Raw genomic sequence first — 20,543 nt, 5'->3', positions numbered from 1 at the left:
TGCTACACCTCATGTCACTAGTAGTGCACATCCCATTGTGTATATGTACATGTTTACCCGATGTGCTACCTGGCGATAAACGTAAACGTGTATACACGTTAATCCGTCTTGCTTTCATGTAACTTCTTGAGTAGCACGAGGTTTTCTGGCCTCCGCCGAATCACAGGTTTACGACGCGCAAGCACAAAAAAAAAGCTAAATATATATATATATATATATTTTTTTTGCGCGCGCGCGTCGTAAACCTGTGGTCGAATAAAGACCGAATACTTTTTTTTCTCCCTCAAATTATCACTTTCAGTTTATCGCACTTTTCATTTGATTTTGACATATTTATTGTCTTAAATAAATGTACAATTTATCAGGAAATATATTTATTACAACTTAATAATTATCGACGTCTCTGGGTTCTGTTCCCTCGCGGAGACACACCAACGTGTATAAAAATGGTAGTTTCTGCTCCTGCTTAGCGCTCAGCATACTGGGGGTGGGACGACTGGTTCGCCCGTTGTCAAACTCAAATATACAATATACAACATACACAATATAAAAGTTTGTGCAAAACATAATCGATAGAGCAGTTTCTTTATATGTTTCTCATCACAAACACGCGAACACGAGTGGTCAGAGCCTCGGCATTTTATAACGCGCTTACGACAAAAAAAATTAAGGATCTTCAACTTGACATGATTACAAATAAAGGCCCGTACCAGTGTCAATTTACCATCAAAGGGTTTGGTTAGAAAACAAGGTCCGGCGCACGCTGACAACTCAATGTCTTAAATTAAGGTTCGAATAATTGATATTACAAGCTTGGATTAAACTATTTAGACAAATGAAATAAATCACAGTTAAAAAAACACTATTTTTCACTATGAAATATACACAAGTATACACAATTATCAAACATATATTATGTTCTGATAGCTATATATCAATACAAGTATTAACATGCAAATGTTTATAATTCTTTCCTTCCATCAAAATCTATGATCTTATGACAGCACATACATGTATTTTAACCGATCTTACCACTTGTCCAAGGAAGAGCACCAACAAGATTTGGTGTAACACATTACAATTACAAAGGAAACGGAAAATTAATAGAACACAGCGTTAAAAAACATAAAGTCTAAATATAAAATCTACAGTAAAACACATCACATGGAAAAATGCGCGTGTTAAATCGGTGATTCCGAAATGATATAAACATAAATTTATAAATGCAATTTTCTCAAAACATTGCGCCATGTAAATGCTTCATCCATCAAAATTGCGCCATAACTTCGTCGTTTGAATAAAGTCCTGACTCCAAATATTATTAAATTTTCACGACTATTGAACTCTACAAATATCAAGAAATGTAAATTTATCAAAGTCCTGTTTTAAAAAGTTATATAACTTGTCCTCCCTCTACTTTATGTTTCTGTATATACTGTACTTTGTAAAGAGATTGAATAAAGCTCGAAGTTTGAAGTTAGAATTAAACAGTATATTCGTACAGAGAAACAATTGAGAATTATGTAATTAGAATAATTATGATGATAATAACCGTTTTAACTGTATAATAAGTTTGTCTAAAATTTCAATTACCAACTATGTTTCAAATGCAACTTTGCTACAGTTTCAACTTTGTTTCGATTGCGACTTAAATTCTTTTGTTATTTGATCAATTTGCGACTTTGTTCAATTTCATTCATAATTTTGTTCAATTTGCAACTTTGTTCAATTTCATTCATAATTTTGTTCAATTTGCAACTTTGTTCAATTTCAACTATAATTTTGTTTCAATTGCATATGCTCATTCTCAATAAAGTTGTCCAGTCAAAAGCGTTAACATAAAATTGCAAGTAAAGATTAAAGTAACACATGTACATCGTATGCATAGTAGCATAAAGACATTCCATCGAAGCCATTCACCTGAAATCCGCTAGTACGAAATTTTAATTCGTCGAATCAATCAAGGATTTATAAGTGAGATACGTCCTTGAATCAATCAATTTCATATGGCAGTGGAACCACCAATACTGCAGGCATTCGTAACCACAGTATACAGGTGACACATACATGACGTGTACCCAAATATAGTAACGATTACTATTCGTTGCACAATAGATTACTACGCGTAGGTATATCTCGCTACCGTCTACTACTACTGCTTTATGACCTAGCGCTGTCTCGAGTGTATGTGTGTACACATAACGATATGGCTGAACGGTCCGCGGCCTAGGCGGCAAAACTCCTTCCGACGGTACTTGCACAACAGCAACTTAGCCCCGCCCTGCTGACTGACGTGGTGAGTCACGTCAAAATTAATATTACAACCTGGCCTCCGTTCAGCATCGGGTACGGACAATATTTGATGAAAACTTAACTTTTTAAACAGTGTAATCACGGACTACCAGGACATTTCAGAAACAAGCTATATGTTGTGAAGTAGCACTGGAGTGTAATTCATAATCAGGGAGTGCGTGTGTATTGTGAACGACAGATTCGGGAAACGCACGCATACCAGGGTCGTATTCAGGCGGCGGCCATTTTGGAAACACGGTGAGTTCAGTCCACGGTTATAAATCCTTACTAACTGTCACTGTCGGTAAACAAGTGTACATTTACACAAGTTGACACCGTATTGGGTTCAGAACATACAGAAACAATGGCTGACGAACGACATCGTTTAGTATGCATGGCAAAAGTCACGGAACAGGCTGAGCGGTATAAGGATATGGCAGAATACATGAAAACTCTCGCCATGAAATTGCCTCTGGATTTCCCAGATACTGAAGATTACAGAGCTGCTAGGGAGAGTGGTGTACCAAAGGAAATCCTTTTGGATGACGAGCGTAATCTACTATCTGTGGCTTACAAAAACATCGTCGGTTCACGTCGTAACGCTTGGCGGGTCATCGAATCGTCCGAGAATAGCCAACAGTGTAAGCTTGATAACGGACAGACAACCGCTAAAAATGATAATGATCTCACGCCAGCAGACAAAATTAAGATTTGTAAGGAATACAAAAAGGTAGTTGAGGAAGAACTGAATGCGATCTGTGATGAAGTCACCGAGTTGTTAGATAACTATCTCCTTAAAAACGCGGACGCTGGGGGCGACGAATCCAAGGTCTTCTACCTGAAAATGAAGGGAGACTACTTTCGCTACAAAGTTGAGGTAGCCTCTGCGGAGAACCGTGAAGAGCTTTCTAAAAAGTCGGAGGAAGCTTATCAAAACGCTTGGGAGACCGCGTTAAAACTGAAGGCTACACATCCTATTCGGTTAGGTCTGGCTTTGAACTTCTCAGTATTTTACTATGAAATTAGAAATGAGCCCAAAAGGGCACAGAAATTGGCTAAAGAAGCATTTGACAGGGGTATCGAGGATATGGGAGATGATAAAGAGCAATCCAACACCTTCAAGGATAGTACCCTCATCATGCAACTGCTCAGAGACAACTTATCTCTATGGACCAGCGAGTCAGGAGAAAATGATGACCAGCAGATTGATGACGAAAACTGATCAAGTGCGGGATGCTGCTTAATTTACTTGACAATTGCTATTTAATAAATCTGTCATCAAGAAAAAAGACTTCAAGACCTTCTACAGAAAACGCATACGTTTCATTCAGACTTTAGTGAACATTATTATAATAGAACCGAGATTTTTAATAAAGCTAGTTCAAACTGAAGTTTGAATTTATATATTTATGCAAAGCAAATGTGTTTTGAAATGGTTGTTGCAGACGTTTGGCTGAAATATATATGAAAAGCCTTGAAAACCTAGCTTTTCTTCTATAGAGCACAAAACCGGAATTTCAGGCTATGTTGATGAATGTTTCCATCAGTTCTATACCATTATTGACATAAATGTGTGCACAAGTTTTCATAATGCAGATTAATTGTTAAAAGTGCTTGGACCATAAGCACACAGAGAATTCTAGTGTGTTTCTATATATATCATTATGTCAAAATGACATTTGGAGATTCAAAAATTGGGAATCAACAGAAGAGCATACATTTATATGGACCCCCAACATTTGTGACTTGTTTAGTTTTTGCTATGTGAAAATCAATGAATGCATATTATTAGATAATGACTATATTAAGAGATTTCTTCTTGAAGAGGAAACTGTGCTCATTTAAACACAAAAAAAGTTATAAGAGACAAAATTGAAATATTTGTGCTAATTGATAAATGGTAATATCGATTCAATTTACCATGTGAAAAATACTAACAGTAGAAAAATTATTCATTTAGCTTTTATTCGCTGGTTATGGTCATGCAAACTACCTAATGTCGCCTTCAGGCCCAATAAAAGGGAGCCAAAGCTATTTTGAAAACATTAAGTTATAATTTGGATGAATGCACATTGAAATTCATTTGCTTGAAAAACCAGCATGACTGTCGGTCATGTATTGTACCTGATTTATTTAGGTCAAAGTTCGAATGCATAAAATTGTGATAATCATATACATGTGACTAGTATGTTTTGGTGATTTTTTTCTTTGTTGTTTATGTGAATGCCGTACTTGGATAACTATTTTATTAGCCTTTTAAGTATTTTTTTTGTAACTTTCTTTTTTTCATCATGGACCAATTAGAAATGGAAAATATTTGTAATGACAATTTTTAGAACAAGATTTAGAAAATAACATCATATTTAAATACTTACTAGGGATAAATGTTTCAGCAATATGCATGTAAAAGTACCAGTGAAAAACAAACTGTTAGCAACACTTTTTTAACTGTTGTGGTATTGCCACACTAGAGATTATGTACTTCAAGTATATTATACATTTATCATTATTAATGTATCATTTTGTCATTAAATTTGAGAAATCTGTTGAATTCTTGATAGTTTGTTTTTATTTTTTACATAAAATGCCACGGTGAAGATATATCTTCCGTGGCCCCAATTTCTCCAAACAAAAGTGCAGACTTTTGTCAAAACTTAAGGTTTTCTTCTCATGTAATTTATATGAAATTGTTTTATTTAAATCTATGTTTGACTTTAGTTTGATTTAGAGAAATGGGGTCCTGTCCAGTTGGTATTGAAAGTGGTTTTAATTGCATTTTGAGCATCATTGCTTTTCAAGAATAACAAAGACAAAATCAGTATCATTTTGTGTTGAACATAAGAAATTAGTTAATGCAAGAGCAGACAACTCTCATCATAATGTATTAACTGTTTGAGATAACTCAATAACTATATATATATATGTTTGTTTGCCAAAACGACATACGCACACACATATATATATTGATAATTAACAAAATATTCCAAAGTCTAGAGTTGACTTTAATAATAACATGCAAACCAGGAACACATAAATATAATGTACCAATGAGTAAATGAGTTGGGAGTTACTTCCCTTGGTATCTAGGTGTTTGTATATAAAACGAAAGGTTTCTTCTATTATGGATCAAGGTATCATTGCTCATAGATTCTAAGAATATAAACAAATGTATATCAAACATCAGATCACTAAATTAATCAGAAAATTAATTCTCCTTTACCACAGACTTGTGGTGTTCCAAACACATCATACATAACATCAGGAGAAACAGACCTCAAATGATTAACAAATATTAGAAACATTGATATAATATTTCTACAAATATGTACAGTGTAAGCTTCAGTATTATAATTAAGATGTTATTAGATATACATTATACATTTGTAGTTTAATTAATGTCTTATAATACTATCAGTAATTAACTTCCCTCAGGATTCCATGGCCTTGTGACTCAATTTATTTGCATTTTGCCACTGTCTGGCGATAGGGTTGCATCATGTTCTGATCAATATTCAAAACCTATTTATTGAACTAGGGCTGTACTGGTTACCTCCCTTAGGTCGATAAATTGATGTAGAATTTTGATCTCAGGGATCCGAGTTATGTTACATTTTGAATAATTATGGACCAACCAAAGTGCCTTAAGGCCATTTTAGACGTTTTAGAAATGGTCAGGGCACACGTGTTGGTCCATTTGTATATTAACTGTATCTAATTGGTTCGGTCATATGATCATCCTCGATATCCAGGGGCTACGATCACTTACGACGTACATGTAGGGATCGTAAGTGATGCAAATCATAACACCAGGATTTAATGGATAATAGTGTTTTGGACACAAACATTCTGCATTTTTGGAAAAAAATTACAATTTGACGATGTTTCGCTGATTACTCCGTCTGTATATATGGGTGATACGAGAGGCGAAGGATATACAATTCCCCATCTTTGTTTACTCAAATCACATATACATACGTGTGCTATAAAACAATAGGCCATAATAGAAAAATGAAACAGAAAAAAGACATAGTATGGAAACAAATTGCGTGGCAGAGAACACAGATTTAACCTAGAATGGAAATCAACGTTTCATCACCAGCTTTAAATCACATTAAAAATAGTATTTTCCGTTATTCTACACAGCATTTCTCATTTTTTTGTATGTATTATGTTGTTGAATAATGAATATTATTTAAACTTAATCAAAAACTGATTTTGCAGTATTTACGAAGTTCACGTGAAATTTTCAGTGCATGATTACTTCCATGTCTGAAAAAATATTAATGATAATTCATTCGAAGAAAGTATTTCCTACTCTCTAAATGTTGACCATTATAATTTTATTGTTAAAAGGTAACAAATTATGTCTCTTTTCACAATGTCGAAGTTCCTAGAGTAGACATCCTCGATACTCCAGGGGTTCGGATCACTTACAATCTCTACACCCATGGACTATCTCATAGTGAAATTGAAGACAGCTCAGCGGAAAACATTTGACCAATCACAGGCTAGCAAAGATTTCCTTTGAAGACTACAGAGAGAGCGACGCCCAACATCAAAGCCACACAGTCAACCACAGTGTACCGTTAAACGGCTCTTTTGACGTACATCAAATGACTAAATTACCTGTTCTGTTCTGTCCAGGGGTGAAGAGATCGTAAGTGATCGGAAACCCCTGGAATATCGAGGATATAGTGCAGAGCAAGCTTTTCTTTTCTCTAAATGCTGATCCCAATATAATGGACTAAAGACTTGTAGGAACAGATAAGGAAATCGTTTTAAAGAAAAAGTGTATTAGGCCGGGTATTAGTTCTAACCACACCAATATAAACCAATGATGAGGATTAGTACTCTTTTATTAGGTCATCTGACCCGAAGGGTCAGGATGACCTATAGTCGTCATGTTTCGTCCGTCGTCGTCCGCCGTGCGCCGTGCGCCGTGCGCCGTCCGCCGTCCGCCGTGCGCCGTGCGCCGTGCGTTAACTTTTCACATTTTGAACTTCTTCTCAAGTTCTACCAGTGCGATTTGGCTGAAACTTGCATGAAATGATCCTGACATGGTCCCGACAAAGTGTTGTTATTTTTCGGGTCGATCCGAAATCCAAGATGGCCGCCAAAGCCGCCATCTTGAAAACACATTTTGAACTTCTTCTCAAGTTCTACCGGTGCGATAAGGCTGAAACTTGCATGAAATGATCCTGACATGGTCCCGACAAAGTGTTGTTATTTTTCGGGTCGATCCGAAATCCAAGATGGCCGCCACAGCCGCCATCTTGAAAATACATTTTGAACTTCTTCTCAAGTTCTACAGGTGCAATTAGGCTGAAACTAGCATGAAATGATCCTGACATGGTCCCGACAAAGTGTTGTTACTTTTCGGGTCGATCCGAAATCCAAGATGGCCGCCACAGCCGCCATCTTGAAAACACATTTTGAACTTCTTCTCAAGTTCTACAAGTGCGATTTGGCTGAAACTGGCATGAAATGATCCTGACATGGTCCCGACAAAGTGTTGTTAATTTTCGGGTCGATCCGAAATCCAAGATGGCCGCCAAAGCCGCCATCTTGAAAACACATTTTGAACTTCTTCTCAAGTTCTACCAGTGCGATTAGGCTGAAACTTGCATGAAATGATCCTGACATGGTCCCGACAAAGTGTTGTTATTTTTCGAGTCGATCCGAAATCCAAGATGGCCGCCACAGCCGCCATCTTGAAAAAACATTTTGAACTTCTTCTCAGGTTCTACCGGTGCGATTTGGCTGAAACTTGCATGAAATGATCTTGACATGGTCCCGACAAAGTGTTGTTATTTTTCGGGTCGATCCGAAATCCAAGATGGCCGCCACAGCCGCCATCTTGAAAATACATTTTGAACTTCTTCTCAAGTTCTACAGGTGCAATTAGGCTGAAACTAGCATGAAATGATCCTGACATGGTCCCGACAAAGTGTTGTTATTTTTCGGGTCGATCCGAAATCCAAGATGGCCGCCAAAGCCGCCATCTTGAAAACACATTTTGAACTTCTTCTCAAGTTCTACCGGTGCGATTTGGCTGAAACTTGCATGAAATGATCCTGACATGGTCCCGACAAAGTGTTGTTATTTTTCGAGTCGATCCGAAATCCAAGATGGCCGCCACAGCCGCCATCTTGAAAATACATTTTGAACTTCTTCTCAAGTTCTACAGGTGCAATAAGGCTGAAACTTGCATGAAATGATCCTGACATGGTCCCGACAAAGTGTTGTTACTTTTCGGGTCGATCCGAAATCCAAGATGACCGCCACAGCCGCCATCTTGAAAACACATTTTGAACTTCTTCTCAAGTTCTACAAGTGCGATTTGGCTGAAACTTGCATGAAATGATCCTGACATGGTCCCGACAAAGTGTTGTTATTTCTCGGGTCGATCCGAAATCCAAGATGGCCGCCAAAGCCGCCATCTTGAAAACACATTTTGAACTTCTTCTCAAGTTCTACCAGTGCGATTAGGCTGAAACTTGCATGAAATGATCCTGACATGGTCCCGACAAAGTGTTGTTATTTTTCGGGTCGATCCGAAATCCAAGATGGCCGCCACAGCCGCCATCTTGAAAACACATTTTGAACTTCTTCTCAAGTTCTACCGGTGCGGTTTGGCTGAAACTGGCATGAAATGATCCTGATATGGTCCCGAGAAAGTGTTGTTATTTTTCGGGTCGATCCGAAATCCAAGATGGCCGCCAAAGCCGCCATCTTGAAAACACATTTTGAACTTCTTCTCAAGTTCCACCGGTGCGATTAGGCTGAAACTTGCATGAAATGATCCTGACATGGTCCCGACAAAGTGTTGTTACTTTTCGGGTCGATCCGAAATCCAAGATGGCCGCCAAAGCCGCCATCTTGAAAACACATTTTGAACTTCTTCTCAAGTTCTACCGGTGCGATTAGGCTGAAACTTGCATGAAATGATCCTTCATGGTCCCGACAAAGTGTTGTTACATCTCTGGTTGATCCCAAATCGAAGTTGGCTACCATGACACTATATCTAATTAATTTCCTACATGTTAGACCCTTTGGCCTCTTGTTTGAAATAAAATTTGTTGAAAGATTAGTACTCTTTTATATTCATTAGAAGTCGTTTTAAAAGTCTAGACCAAAATGGTGTTTTTTTAATAAACGTATATTGCATAGATGTCTGGTCTCAATTAAAAAAATGCATAAGTATATTTCAATAATACTTGATATTGTGACGTCATTTCGGGAAGGTGATTATGTTATTACAGAACCTTTTTGGTTTAAGTCTGAAAAAAAATGATTTGAAAACAGATCGAGTAATCACTAAGTGATATAACGTCTATTGAAGTGGCATATGTTGATATGTACATAGAACAACATAAAATACAATCACATAAAGACTAATATCAACATCAAGACATATATGTCCTGTTACAAGACACTATTTACAAACAGATTCTCCAGAGCTCAGAAGTAAAATAAATCTTCGTTAGGGATTTCGATGATGATATATCATTCAAATTATCTCACAATTTTTTCCAATTCTGTATGCCTTTTAAAAACGACACTAAAATATACACGAAGCTTGGTTTTGTAACAAATGAAGTGTTACCATAATATAGGACTAGGCTTAGTTTAACATCCTTTGAATAACACGGCATATATTTTTTCACAAATTGTCCACTAGCTAAGTTGCATGTACTCCTCACTGAGACGTGATCGACATAGACAATATCGGCTTTCAAGTTGATAGGTCTTTCCATGTACACTCGTTACCGGTTAAAACAGTTCCAGTCGATGATCACGCTATATTTCAGGTACATAGACACAATTACGTTTGTCAGACCTCTACACCTCAGTTCCCCCCTCCCCACTCCCGGGCGTCGCATTGCTACTTCCTTGTCTCCAAGATGCACGTCTGTTTGCAAACTTGCCAGGACCATCTAAACAGAAGAACGAGGTTAGTATAATTTCAACTATTTGGATAAAATAGCCTGTAAATTACTGACAGCAAAAATATTTTAATGCATTTTACTGAATATCATCAGTAATTTCAATGAGGTTCAAACAACAGCGTATGCATCTGGATTTAGCAGGATTAAACGGGATTGCCACTAGCTTAATTATATATCTTAGTCCGAATTCGGATGATGTGGAACGAGTGCTAGTAAATATCGTAACCAGTAATGCCTATTATGGCTTGCTGGTGAGGTAACTGGCAAAGTCTCGTCACAGTTGTACGTAGCGCACAAACTTGTTCTACAAATAAAGGACAGAAAATGTGCTGAGTCAATCACAAGGTCGATGAAAATTCGCTTAAAACATGTTGGTTTAAGGATGCACTCCTCTGAGAAGTCAAAATTTTCTTGTATTAAACATTTTTTCTCATATAGATTTTTGGAAAGAGGAGTTCATACCATGAAAGAAAATGAAAGAAAAAACATTCGTTTTTGAGCTACTGTCACTCAAAGATACCTAGGTGACAAAATATTGGATTTTATTGGAATTTCCCCGTTTTGACCAAATACATAAGAGATTAAAGCCTTAATTTCCTAATGAGCTATTTGATATGTATAAATGTTTGTAGAATTTACTTTCCAGTAGTCTTCTTTTAAAATATACCAGTTTTGATTAATAAGACTAATATTTTTCTCAGAATAACAACATATGTACCCCTACTCCTTAGTTTTGAGCTACAGCATGCACCATTTTCAGCCATTTTTGCCAAATCTAACCCTTTATAGAAAAAGTTCTGGTATAATAGTTTTGTTTATATTTAGCATATCAATAGGGAAAGGGTTGTTCTTTCAAAATCAGGCAGAAAAATGGGGCGTCCGTGTGCTTACTTTTTTGCCCCACTCGAATATATGTTATTTTTCAGTATTTTAGAGTAAAAAAAATAAAAAGTATTCAAATTACCATTAAATGTAAAAATAAAGTGAAAAAAGTGAATCATTTCACACATTAATGCTGAATATTTTAATTCACATGAACCAAGTAAAGATTTACAGTAAAAATTAGCTCGATACAGCTAAAAATGCTGGTGCAGTGATGATTTAAGTAAAAGCAATTTCAGTAAAAAATGGTAAAACTTTGGCTCTACTCAAAGCGAAAAAAGACACAATTTCAAAATGGCCGCCAAATGGGCCATTTCTTAAAATCCCCGTATAAAAAAAATCTGCTTAAGTTAGAACTGTAATTTTTTTGACAAAATTTGCAACTGGCAACTTGCAACAGATATTGATAAATTGTATTTGAAAATCTCATAACTTCTTTGATCTTTGTCGAAACGAGACTTCAACGGGACTGGAACCCCAGAAGAATACATCCTTAAACCATCTCTTCATGTTATAGTAGTACTTTGTGGCATCATTTGGATCGTGGTATAATATTTTGCATACACTTTTTGTCATCGTGAGAAAGTTCCAATGAGAGAAAAAATATCTACTTGGCCATAGATGTCTTCCAAGCCACAGTCGGTACCATGGTAACTAGATGAAGTATCAATGAAATTTGCTGTTCCACGTTAACATTAAACCATATCAAATCTAGATAACATTTTCTGGATGGCTGGTTGGTTAAAATGTTTAAACTTCCCATTAGCAACAAAGGTCACTAAGGATAAACTTCATGTTATACAATGTTTTGCTCGTAAACGTCTGATTTGGGAGGCTGTGGTATGTTTTGCGTTGCGTCTCTTTACGATTGTGAAACTCCTGCCCGATGTTTAGTATTATCCTACTAAAGCATACCAACAGAGACACGGTACAATCACACCCCACCCGGTCACACTACATTGACGACGGATACACTCCTTTCATGCTGAACGTAAATTAGGATCAGAAACCACCGTTTATATAGATTATGACGTGTCCTGGCCAGGAAATAGAACCTAAAGCCTTCCTCAAAGGGACGAAGGCGAACGTTCATGACCAACTCTAGGCCAAAAGTGAGGCGATGTCAAGGAAAACGATAAGAAGAATATAGTCAGTTAGAGCAAAGGTCGTTTGAGGATGTGTAGGGTATAAAATATAAGGGGAAATCGGAGATACCTGTACATTCAATATTCAAAGACACTTGGTTATCAGGTGATATTTTGTATGACTATATGACACTTCTTAGGCATAAGTACATATAACCATGATGATAAAAAGTGTGTATGCATCGGGGCTTACGTTAGGTATTGCTGTTGACTCATAAATTGTTGGGTAGCATGTAAACTTTAACAAAATGCGAAAAATGTACACTTCAGAAAAAAAAATAACACAGGGTTCAGATATTATTTCTGTCACCAAACAACAATGTCAGTATGTTTACTAGTGTCTATAGCGGGTACAAGGGGTGTTTGTTTGACCAGATTCGACTTACATATTGAATCCTTTTTGACATTATCATGTAAGTGCCATAACATGTATAGCGCAAAACAAAATTCTAAATACTAGATTGACGGAATATATAGGTTTACTTCCTTGTTTACGTACGAATGTGCAATAGCAGGATATGTGTACCATGGTATGTATTAAAACACCACTGGAATGTATATTGTAAACATTCTATCCGATCATAAAAAGCATCTCACATTTCAAACGCAATATTAAAAATGAATAAGCAATGCTTTTATCATGTTGAAGAAGACTTATTTAGAAGTGTGCGAACACGTAACCTACATACAGCATGCTTACTGACACAGCAAGTAGAGCTCAAGAATTGTGGATCATTGTATGGTAGGAAAATATAACTTAATTAGGGATGTAACTTATCTTGTTTCTTCCTTGTGTCTACTCAAAGGCTTTTAGTTCTGCTCTAGTTCATCCTCTGTGATGATGAGAATAGTTGATATTCCAGGACCGAGGGGAAATTGCTGCTCAGCCAATGTGGTATCAATGTGGTACTAGTTGAGTAGGGATGCATTAATTTTCACAGGGGGCCAACTCAATGTAAATGAATGTTGTCATACATTTTTGTATTTGGTGGATGGACTGATGAATATATTTGACAGTTGTGTGATTTTTTTTTCAGAAAATACGAGATTTGCAAAAATTATTAAAAAATCGGGATATTTTCTATCTGTTTTATAGTAAATATCCCGATTTTTAAAATAATTTTTCAAATCTCGTATTTTCTGAAAAAACCCACATTTCTTATACTAAGTAAAATAAATCATGTTATGGACGGAATTGTGCGCATATATTGGAAAAAGGAACTTTGATGATATGATAATAATCATAAATGGACTACGAATTCTTACTTTTATCATACATGCATTTAATGGAACAATTGCAGAAAAGATTATCTAAAAGTCATATATTTGACAACAGAGGTTTGATAAAAATAAATGAATAAAGAAATGGACTACGAATTCTAACTTGTATCATACATTGCTTAAAATACCAGTTGCTAAATCAGCTTGCCATCACTTCAACTGTATCGTTTATTTTAACTTCTTGTTAGCTTTGGCCATATCATATGAAATGTTATTGGTGAATAAAACCCGACAAAATTCATAGACACAACCACATACAAATCTATGAGTGGAATATTCATTCATATAATGGCAGTGTCATCCTCGATACTCCAGAGGTTACTATCACTGTTCCTATAGCCACCCATGGACTATGTCATAAAAACATGAAGGCTTGTGTTGAAATTGATGAGCAGGTAGTTTGGTCATTCGAAGTACATTAAAAGAACCGAATAACGGTGCAAAGTGATTGTTTGTGTGACTTTGAAGTTGGGCGTCGCTCTCTCTGTAATCTTCACAGACAGTCTCTGTAAGTATGTGACTGGTCAGTTTTTCTTTCCTGAACTGCCATCAATTTGCTATGAAATAGTCCAGGGGTCAATATAACGACAATGAAAGTAACCACTGGAGTACCGAGGATGCAGTTGACTGAGGTAACTCAAATTATTGACGATAGAATGTGTTCTATATTTTGATAGTTATAACATAAGAACTTGACAATTCAATTAGTCTCTTTTCATGTTTTTTTTTTATTTTATAATATATATATATAATAATGGAAATTATTTCCTGTTTCTAATTTTTGTGTTTTATATAGCATCTTCACCAGTTGATCAAACTAACTCCATGGTATCATGGGAACCAACGTCGGGAGGTCATTCCGCCATCAGCAGTACCCAATCAGAACCAAGGGAAATTCGAGATGCCCTAGCCACAAAGATAACGACGTCGTTCTTCTGTGTCAAGATTGTGGAATACTCATCTGTATAACATGTTCTATCACAGAGCACAAGGCACACATTGACAGCTTCCGGGAACTAACGCACATAAAACAGGACCAGAAAGCCACACTTCAACAGTTTGTTAACCAAACGGAAAACGAGCGAATTCCCAAGCTTAATCAAGAAATCTTATCAACCCAACAAAAACTTTCCACTAGTCTTCCTATATACACGAATATTTATGAAAATATTGAAAAACAGAGAGTTCAGTGTCAGATGGAATTGGAGAGAGTAGCAGAGAGTTACAAGGCAACATGCAAGCAGATGGAAATGGCGACATCACACCTCCTTCAGACGCATACAAGAAATCTAGAGGAGAGGTTGAATAAGTTGAAGGAACTTTCATCCGAGTATAAACATACTCTCCAGAAAGGATCTGTCGTGATGATGTATGACTCAGTGATGGAGATCCGGGAAATGGACTTTAATTCTCCACTCTCTCCACATGTCGACATAACAGAGTTTACTCCGGAAAAAGACAGACAAACTCATCTTAAAGCGGCCATGGGCAACATGAAGTTCTCTGCTGAATTTATCAGGGCATTAGAGGGGATAGAGATTCAGCCAAACATAGACCGTAATTCTGGATCACAATATCCAATGTCTGTGCCGTTCAAAATTCTTGATAACCCGATCTCCGTCTCGCAATTCACTTACAAATATGGCATCACGTCAATCTGCCCAAAATCTGCCCAACATGCATGGGTTTGTAATATTCATACAAATACTGCAAAACTTATACGGCCCAAGAAGTCAATTTTCACCAATAAATTTGAACTTGTGGAGGAGATAAATCACAAAAATGACTTAACAGATATCAGCGTAGACCCAACGACAGGTATGTTATGGTTCTGTTGTATGGAGGAAAAGGCTGTCTATCACGTGCCCTCATTATCTACACCAATCAAAAGTTTCGTTACTGAAGATGGTCCGGCCAGTATTTGTATGACACGTGATGGTCACGTGGTGGTGGGTACGTGGGGTACAGAGGGATACAAGGTGGTGGTGTACACAACAGACGGTCATGTGTTATACACAGCAATGGTAGAGAGATCAGGTACGGGAGTAACCCAGTCCATCACACAATGTGGTGTGACAGGTAACATTGCTGTAGTAAGTAGCAAGCTTATCAGTGGAGACGGCAGTCATCCGGAAGACTACCGACGTCACATCATCATATTTAGTCCAATACTTCAGCCCCTAGTTCTTTACCGAGGGGAGGGGATACTTGCCCAGGGGAAGGGGAAACAAGTCAGGGATACACCATTAACATTTGACCCTTACACATTAATCTACGATAGTAAGGGGAACATTGTTATCGCTGACATTAACAGAAATACGATAGAACTAATAAATGGAAAAGGAACGTATATTAAAACACTTCACACAAACAAAGGCGGACAAGGGCCAATAGGCATTCAGAAAGATGATGTATTATGGTTATATGTGTTGTTCGGATCAGGAAAGTGGGGACTCAAACTCATTAAATATTATAGTCACTAACATTTATGTACTTAACAAAATGTATTTTTAAGTTGTGTTTGTCATATTGAGTTGCTAAGTCTTTTTTGTTAGAGGCCATTCTTAGCGGTTCAGTCATAAAACATTTACCACTGAAATAATAAGACCTGGCTGAATGTATCCGTCTGAAGCTAGAATGCGACAAAATCATTTTCAGAAATTGGAATATCCGCTCATTAATGGCAAAAGTTTGACCCGCTAGAGAATAAAATAATAACATTCAATAAGCCTAAAATCGAAGGATATCATTCTGAGTATATATAGACCACGTTGAGTCATACATTTATACCAACCCCCTGGAAAGCTGATGACTTTAACGATTTTGTTTGATATTTTCCATAAAACGAGCATATTCGTATTGATATTGTGCCAAATGATGTTTGCAGATAATTGTCTAAAACGTAAAAAAACTACGGCACTAGAGATTTCAAATAATCGGTGGGTTTATAGGGAAATGTTATAATTACAAGAGAAACAGTGTTCTTAATATTTAAAGCTTTTGATGCAACAATGCAAGCACCGCTATGTCAGTCAAATAACTGAAGGTGCCTTATTGAATGATTACGTCATCAAGCAATGATGATATACATGTAGTTATAACACTTTGCTGCAGTGTGTATGTGGTATTCAGCATTAGGCTGTTAGGGCAAGTTAAATTTCATAGATTATATAAAGAATGGCATGATTTGAAATTGTGCTTGATAATGACTACGTTCCAAGTATTATACATTATGCAGGTTTTGTTTCGTTCTTGATCGACATTGTTGCTGTGCATTAGTTTTAAAGATGCTCCACCGCCGACAGAGCATAAATGATAGTCTTCATTTGAACAATAATTGGTATTTAATCTTGTATATATACAAATTATATATAATTAAAACAAAAAAATAATATAAAATAACTTATTTCGACTTTGGTGCATGCGCAATCAGTACTTCATTCCATATAGGATATAGTTCCACGGAATTTTTTCGGGATGCAATATATTATTTTTCATATTTTTAACTTGAATCAAAATAAAAAGCTCAACATTTTTAACGGTGGTAATGGTGTAAAGTAAGTCACTTTTGCAACTGAAGAACAATACTAAATCGTCTCCTCCTGTTTTTGATAGTGAAAAATACCATTTGTCAGCGGTGGAGCATCTTTAAGTTCGATTTTCACTGTGTTGTCACCAATAAAGCTTACGAAATTTCTCGACCCCTACCTAGACAGATTTCACCCTCTGACCTTTACGGGATAAACATTTACCTAAACCTTTTCACCGGCAAGTATCTATAATTTATTGATCTAATTATAATTCCATTATGGTTTTCAGTATCACAAGGATAAATGAATTTGTACAGTAGATGTTGTCAATAATGCTGGAACGCTTGTTTTTTTACGCTTGTCTTTCAAAACATCTTTAAATTATTAATACGACGTATCGTTTTATAATCTGTATTCTGTTTTATATTTGCCAAATTGAATGTTTAAGTTGTAGATTTTCAGTTTTCGAGATTGAACAACGTTGTTGATATTGTGTCGGTATTTAGATAATATGCGGTTCGATATCTTCCGCAAATAAAGATTAGATTACAAAATAAATGATAATTAATCTTTAAAGAGATCAACTATAATCTATAAAATAAAATAAGTGGTTATTATTCGTAGTTATTTTAAATGACTACATGTATGAAAACAACCGAATTAATTAGCAACATAATAGTGAAATAAATCGCCATGGAGTTCCCTTCTTTCAATATTTAGATTTTGTTAAAACTAGGCATGAAAACACTCGCAAATTTGTCGTTAAATATATCAACGTATAAAGTAAGATGCATGTGAACAATCAAAGGGACGTCACTCCTGTAGACTAAACAAGTACTCATCATACACTCCATTGCTTAGGAATTTTTTCCCAAAATTAAAGAGTTCTTGAGATTTCAAGATTTGTCAATAATTGTTGCTCTTTGCTATATAGGATGCGCCAAATATTACTGTTAAAATCAGAAATTTTCCATTTGGCGAGCATTTTGAAAACGTGTTTTTTTCTGCTTTTGATGAAGTGATTTCACTATTGGTTTACTTATGAAGTACATGATTAAATAATTAATTTTGTTTGCAAACTTTTGTGAGAATCCGTGTAACTTTCATACTCCTATGAAGTTAAAAAATAATAACATCAATGCTTAATTAAATCACTGTGAAAAAGGGGCTGAAATGAAAACGATAAACTAGTCACCATTGAAACAGGGTTGTTTTTACAGTATTCTCTATACATTATGACGTGATTTTGTATTGTATCTTCACTGTGATTAAAATATCTAGTTTTAAATTGGAAACTTTTTGTTATTCTATTTTAACACTGAATTGTTATATGAGCACTCGGAATTTTTAACTGAAAAATTGTAAGAAACTATAAACAAACAAATATCCAAATGGGACAAGCAAGCACACTGACTCCATATTTTTACATTTGCATTATATTAAGCTTAATTTCTTTCTTTATAAGCAAACTGTTTCAGAAAGTACTTTTGAACACGTAACGTTAAGTCTGGCAAAAGACAAAAATACCGATTTCATTTTCAAAATTAAACGATAGAGATAACATATGCATTGCTATTTTAAGCAAATATAAAAGACTGTTTTAATCTCCCTATAAAAAAGTTCTGCAAACATTCATGCATATCAGAGAACATTGCCAGGAAATATTTCTCGGATTAGTTGTTTATAGGGTCGCCATATGGATAAAATTCCTATAAAATTACATGGTTTGTTAAAAAAAACCTTTGATAACAATAGCCCAAAAAGAAGACGTGGATGATCTTTTAATTTCTCTGCAATAGAAAAAACTTCCGCTTTCAAAAATCTGTTTCAGAAAAAAGGGTTGAAGGAAACTCTCTGAAATTTACATCCTTCTATTGGATAAATTTGAAATTCTTTTATCACGTTTCATAGCTAAGAATAACTTTCCATATGTGAATAGGTATAATTGAGACAATGTTCCATCTATTCAGATGCCATCAAGGGCACCTGTGGATGCACGAGAGCACAATACGTTTGTTGGCTGTAACGTCATTTAAACAGATAAGGTTATTAACTTACTGTCTCGTTGTGTAGGTGGATGAAAACAAGCATCGACTATTTTTAAATGCCATGATAGTCTTCAGTGTTTCGACCTGGAGATAGCGGTTGTAAAAACTTCAGTTTAACCACGCAATAAACCATATGTGTCAAGCATTTTCTAATAATAGATAAAAATATACAAAAAATATAGTTTAAAACTATCGTAATTTGAATGTTGAAGACCGCATGCAGTGTACGTCATAATTTTAGTATATTTTGTGCACACAATTACACGAATTCTTATCATATCATAAATACAAACACATTGCATGGAAGTGCGACTTGTAGGCAATTTACCAGATACACTGACCAAAAATGAACACTTAAAATAATCTAAGGTGGGAGTGAAATTGCGAATTGTATACGTCAACCAATGATAAAGTCTCTGCTCGTTTTGTCTCTCAAAGTCTACCACCGTTAATGGTCGTGTTAAATGGTCCAGTTTACTACGTCATTACATTTTATAGATCATTAAAAGACTTAATCAACCTGAGAAACCAACTTAAAAACCTTTCTATTTTCATAAGGCTTTACTATTTATAGACTTTTCAACCACATACTGTACTATCGAGATCATTCTTACAGCACATTCTTTAGTAAAAGCAATAGCAAATAAATTTGGTTTCTATATACATGAATATATGTGAGCATTGTGTCATTTAGTTCCAGCCTCACGTGCACTGCTATTGTGGTTATCGTATGCTTTTGGAGACAATGTTGAACACATTAAACACAAACCTGACATTTATCTTTCACGCTTTTAAATACAGGTATAAACGATATGGATGTTCTACAAAAAGGGCCATGGAATATGGTAATCCTTATGAATACCAGATGTTTTACCACCTTGTGAGATCACAAACAATACCTACTTCAACATATTAAAGACTGTTGTGGTCTTATGCCTCGCTATGATGATCACTATCAGTAATCACAATCACCAATTCACATGGACAATTATTACATTTATGCAGTGAAATATTATAAGACTCTTTCATATGTGGACATGAAGGATAGGGATATACTACCTGAGGGTTGGTCACAAAATGTAGTAAAACCCGAGGCTTGCCGATGGTTATTTTGTGATCCCGAGGGTAATTTGTCCCTATCCTTCATATCCACATATGAAAGAGCATTTTTCTCTCATATCGCGACGTTTTATTGCAATTTCATTACCATTTATAAATGAATTAAAAATATATATATATATATAAAAAATACATGAAACTTGCGTGATATCTTCAACGCAAATCCCGTTGTTTGTATTTTTAAAAATAAATCCAGCTTAAATTCTTTAAAAAAATGTTAAAATTGTATTGAGGAAAGTGATGGTCTTCTCGCACTTTTGATAAATATCAAAGTTTCCACCTCACGAGATGACATAA

The 20,543-nt window shown here is 35.7% G+C and overlaps 2 protein-coding genes across 3 annotated transcripts; both read left to right on the top strand.

Moving 5' to 3' along the window:
* Positions 1-2,204: 2,204 nt before the first annotated feature.
* LOC138321987 (14-3-3 protein beta/alpha-like) lies at positions 2,205-4,843 on the top strand. The gene has a single exon (XM_069266052.1). The coding sequence runs from the start codon at positions 2,657-2,659 to the stop codon at positions 3,512-3,514; it is 858 nt and encodes a 285-aa protein (XP_069122153.1). The 5' UTR covers positions 2,205-2,656; the 3' UTR covers positions 3,515-4,843.
* Positions 4,844-10,076: 5,233 nt separating this feature from the next.
* LOC138321974 (uncharacterized) lies at positions 10,077-18,333 on the top strand. 2 transcript variants are annotated; one of them, XM_069266033.1, is made up of 2 exons: positions 10,077-10,246; positions 14,346-18,333. In XM_069266033.1, exon 2 carries the CDS (start codon positions 14,383-14,385, stop codon positions 16,030-16,032), a length of 1,650 nt encoding a protein of 549 aa, XP_069122134.1. In that variant the 5' UTR covers positions 10,077-10,246; positions 14,346-14,382; the 3' UTR covers positions 16,033-18,333. The 2 variants fall into 2 exon arrangements, with proteins under 2 accessions (XP_069122134.1, XP_069122142.1); XM_069266041.1 differs by lacking the exon at positions 10,077-10,246 and adding an exon at positions 12,539-12,798.
* Positions 18,334-20,543: the final 2,210 nt, after the last annotated feature.

This window comes from Argopecten irradians, chromosome 1, assembly GCF_041381155.1.
Source record: "Argopecten irradians isolate NY chromosome 1, Ai_NY, whole genome shotgun sequence".
Classification (NCBI taxonomy): domain Eukaryota; kingdom Metazoa; phylum Mollusca; class Bivalvia; order Pectinida; family Pectinidae; genus Argopecten; species Argopecten irradians.
This window is presented reverse-complemented; position numbering and strand designations above follow the sequence as displayed.

Bases quoted from the DNA above. Each gene is read 5' to 3' on its own strand.
- LOC138321974 (XM_069266033.1), top strand. From the start codon at position 14,383: ATGGGAACCAACGTCGGGAGGTCATTCCGCCATCAGCAGTACCCAATC.
- LOC138321987 (XM_069266052.1), top strand. From the start codon at position 2,657: ATGGCTGACGAACGACATCGTTTAGTATGCATGGCAAAAGTCACGGAA.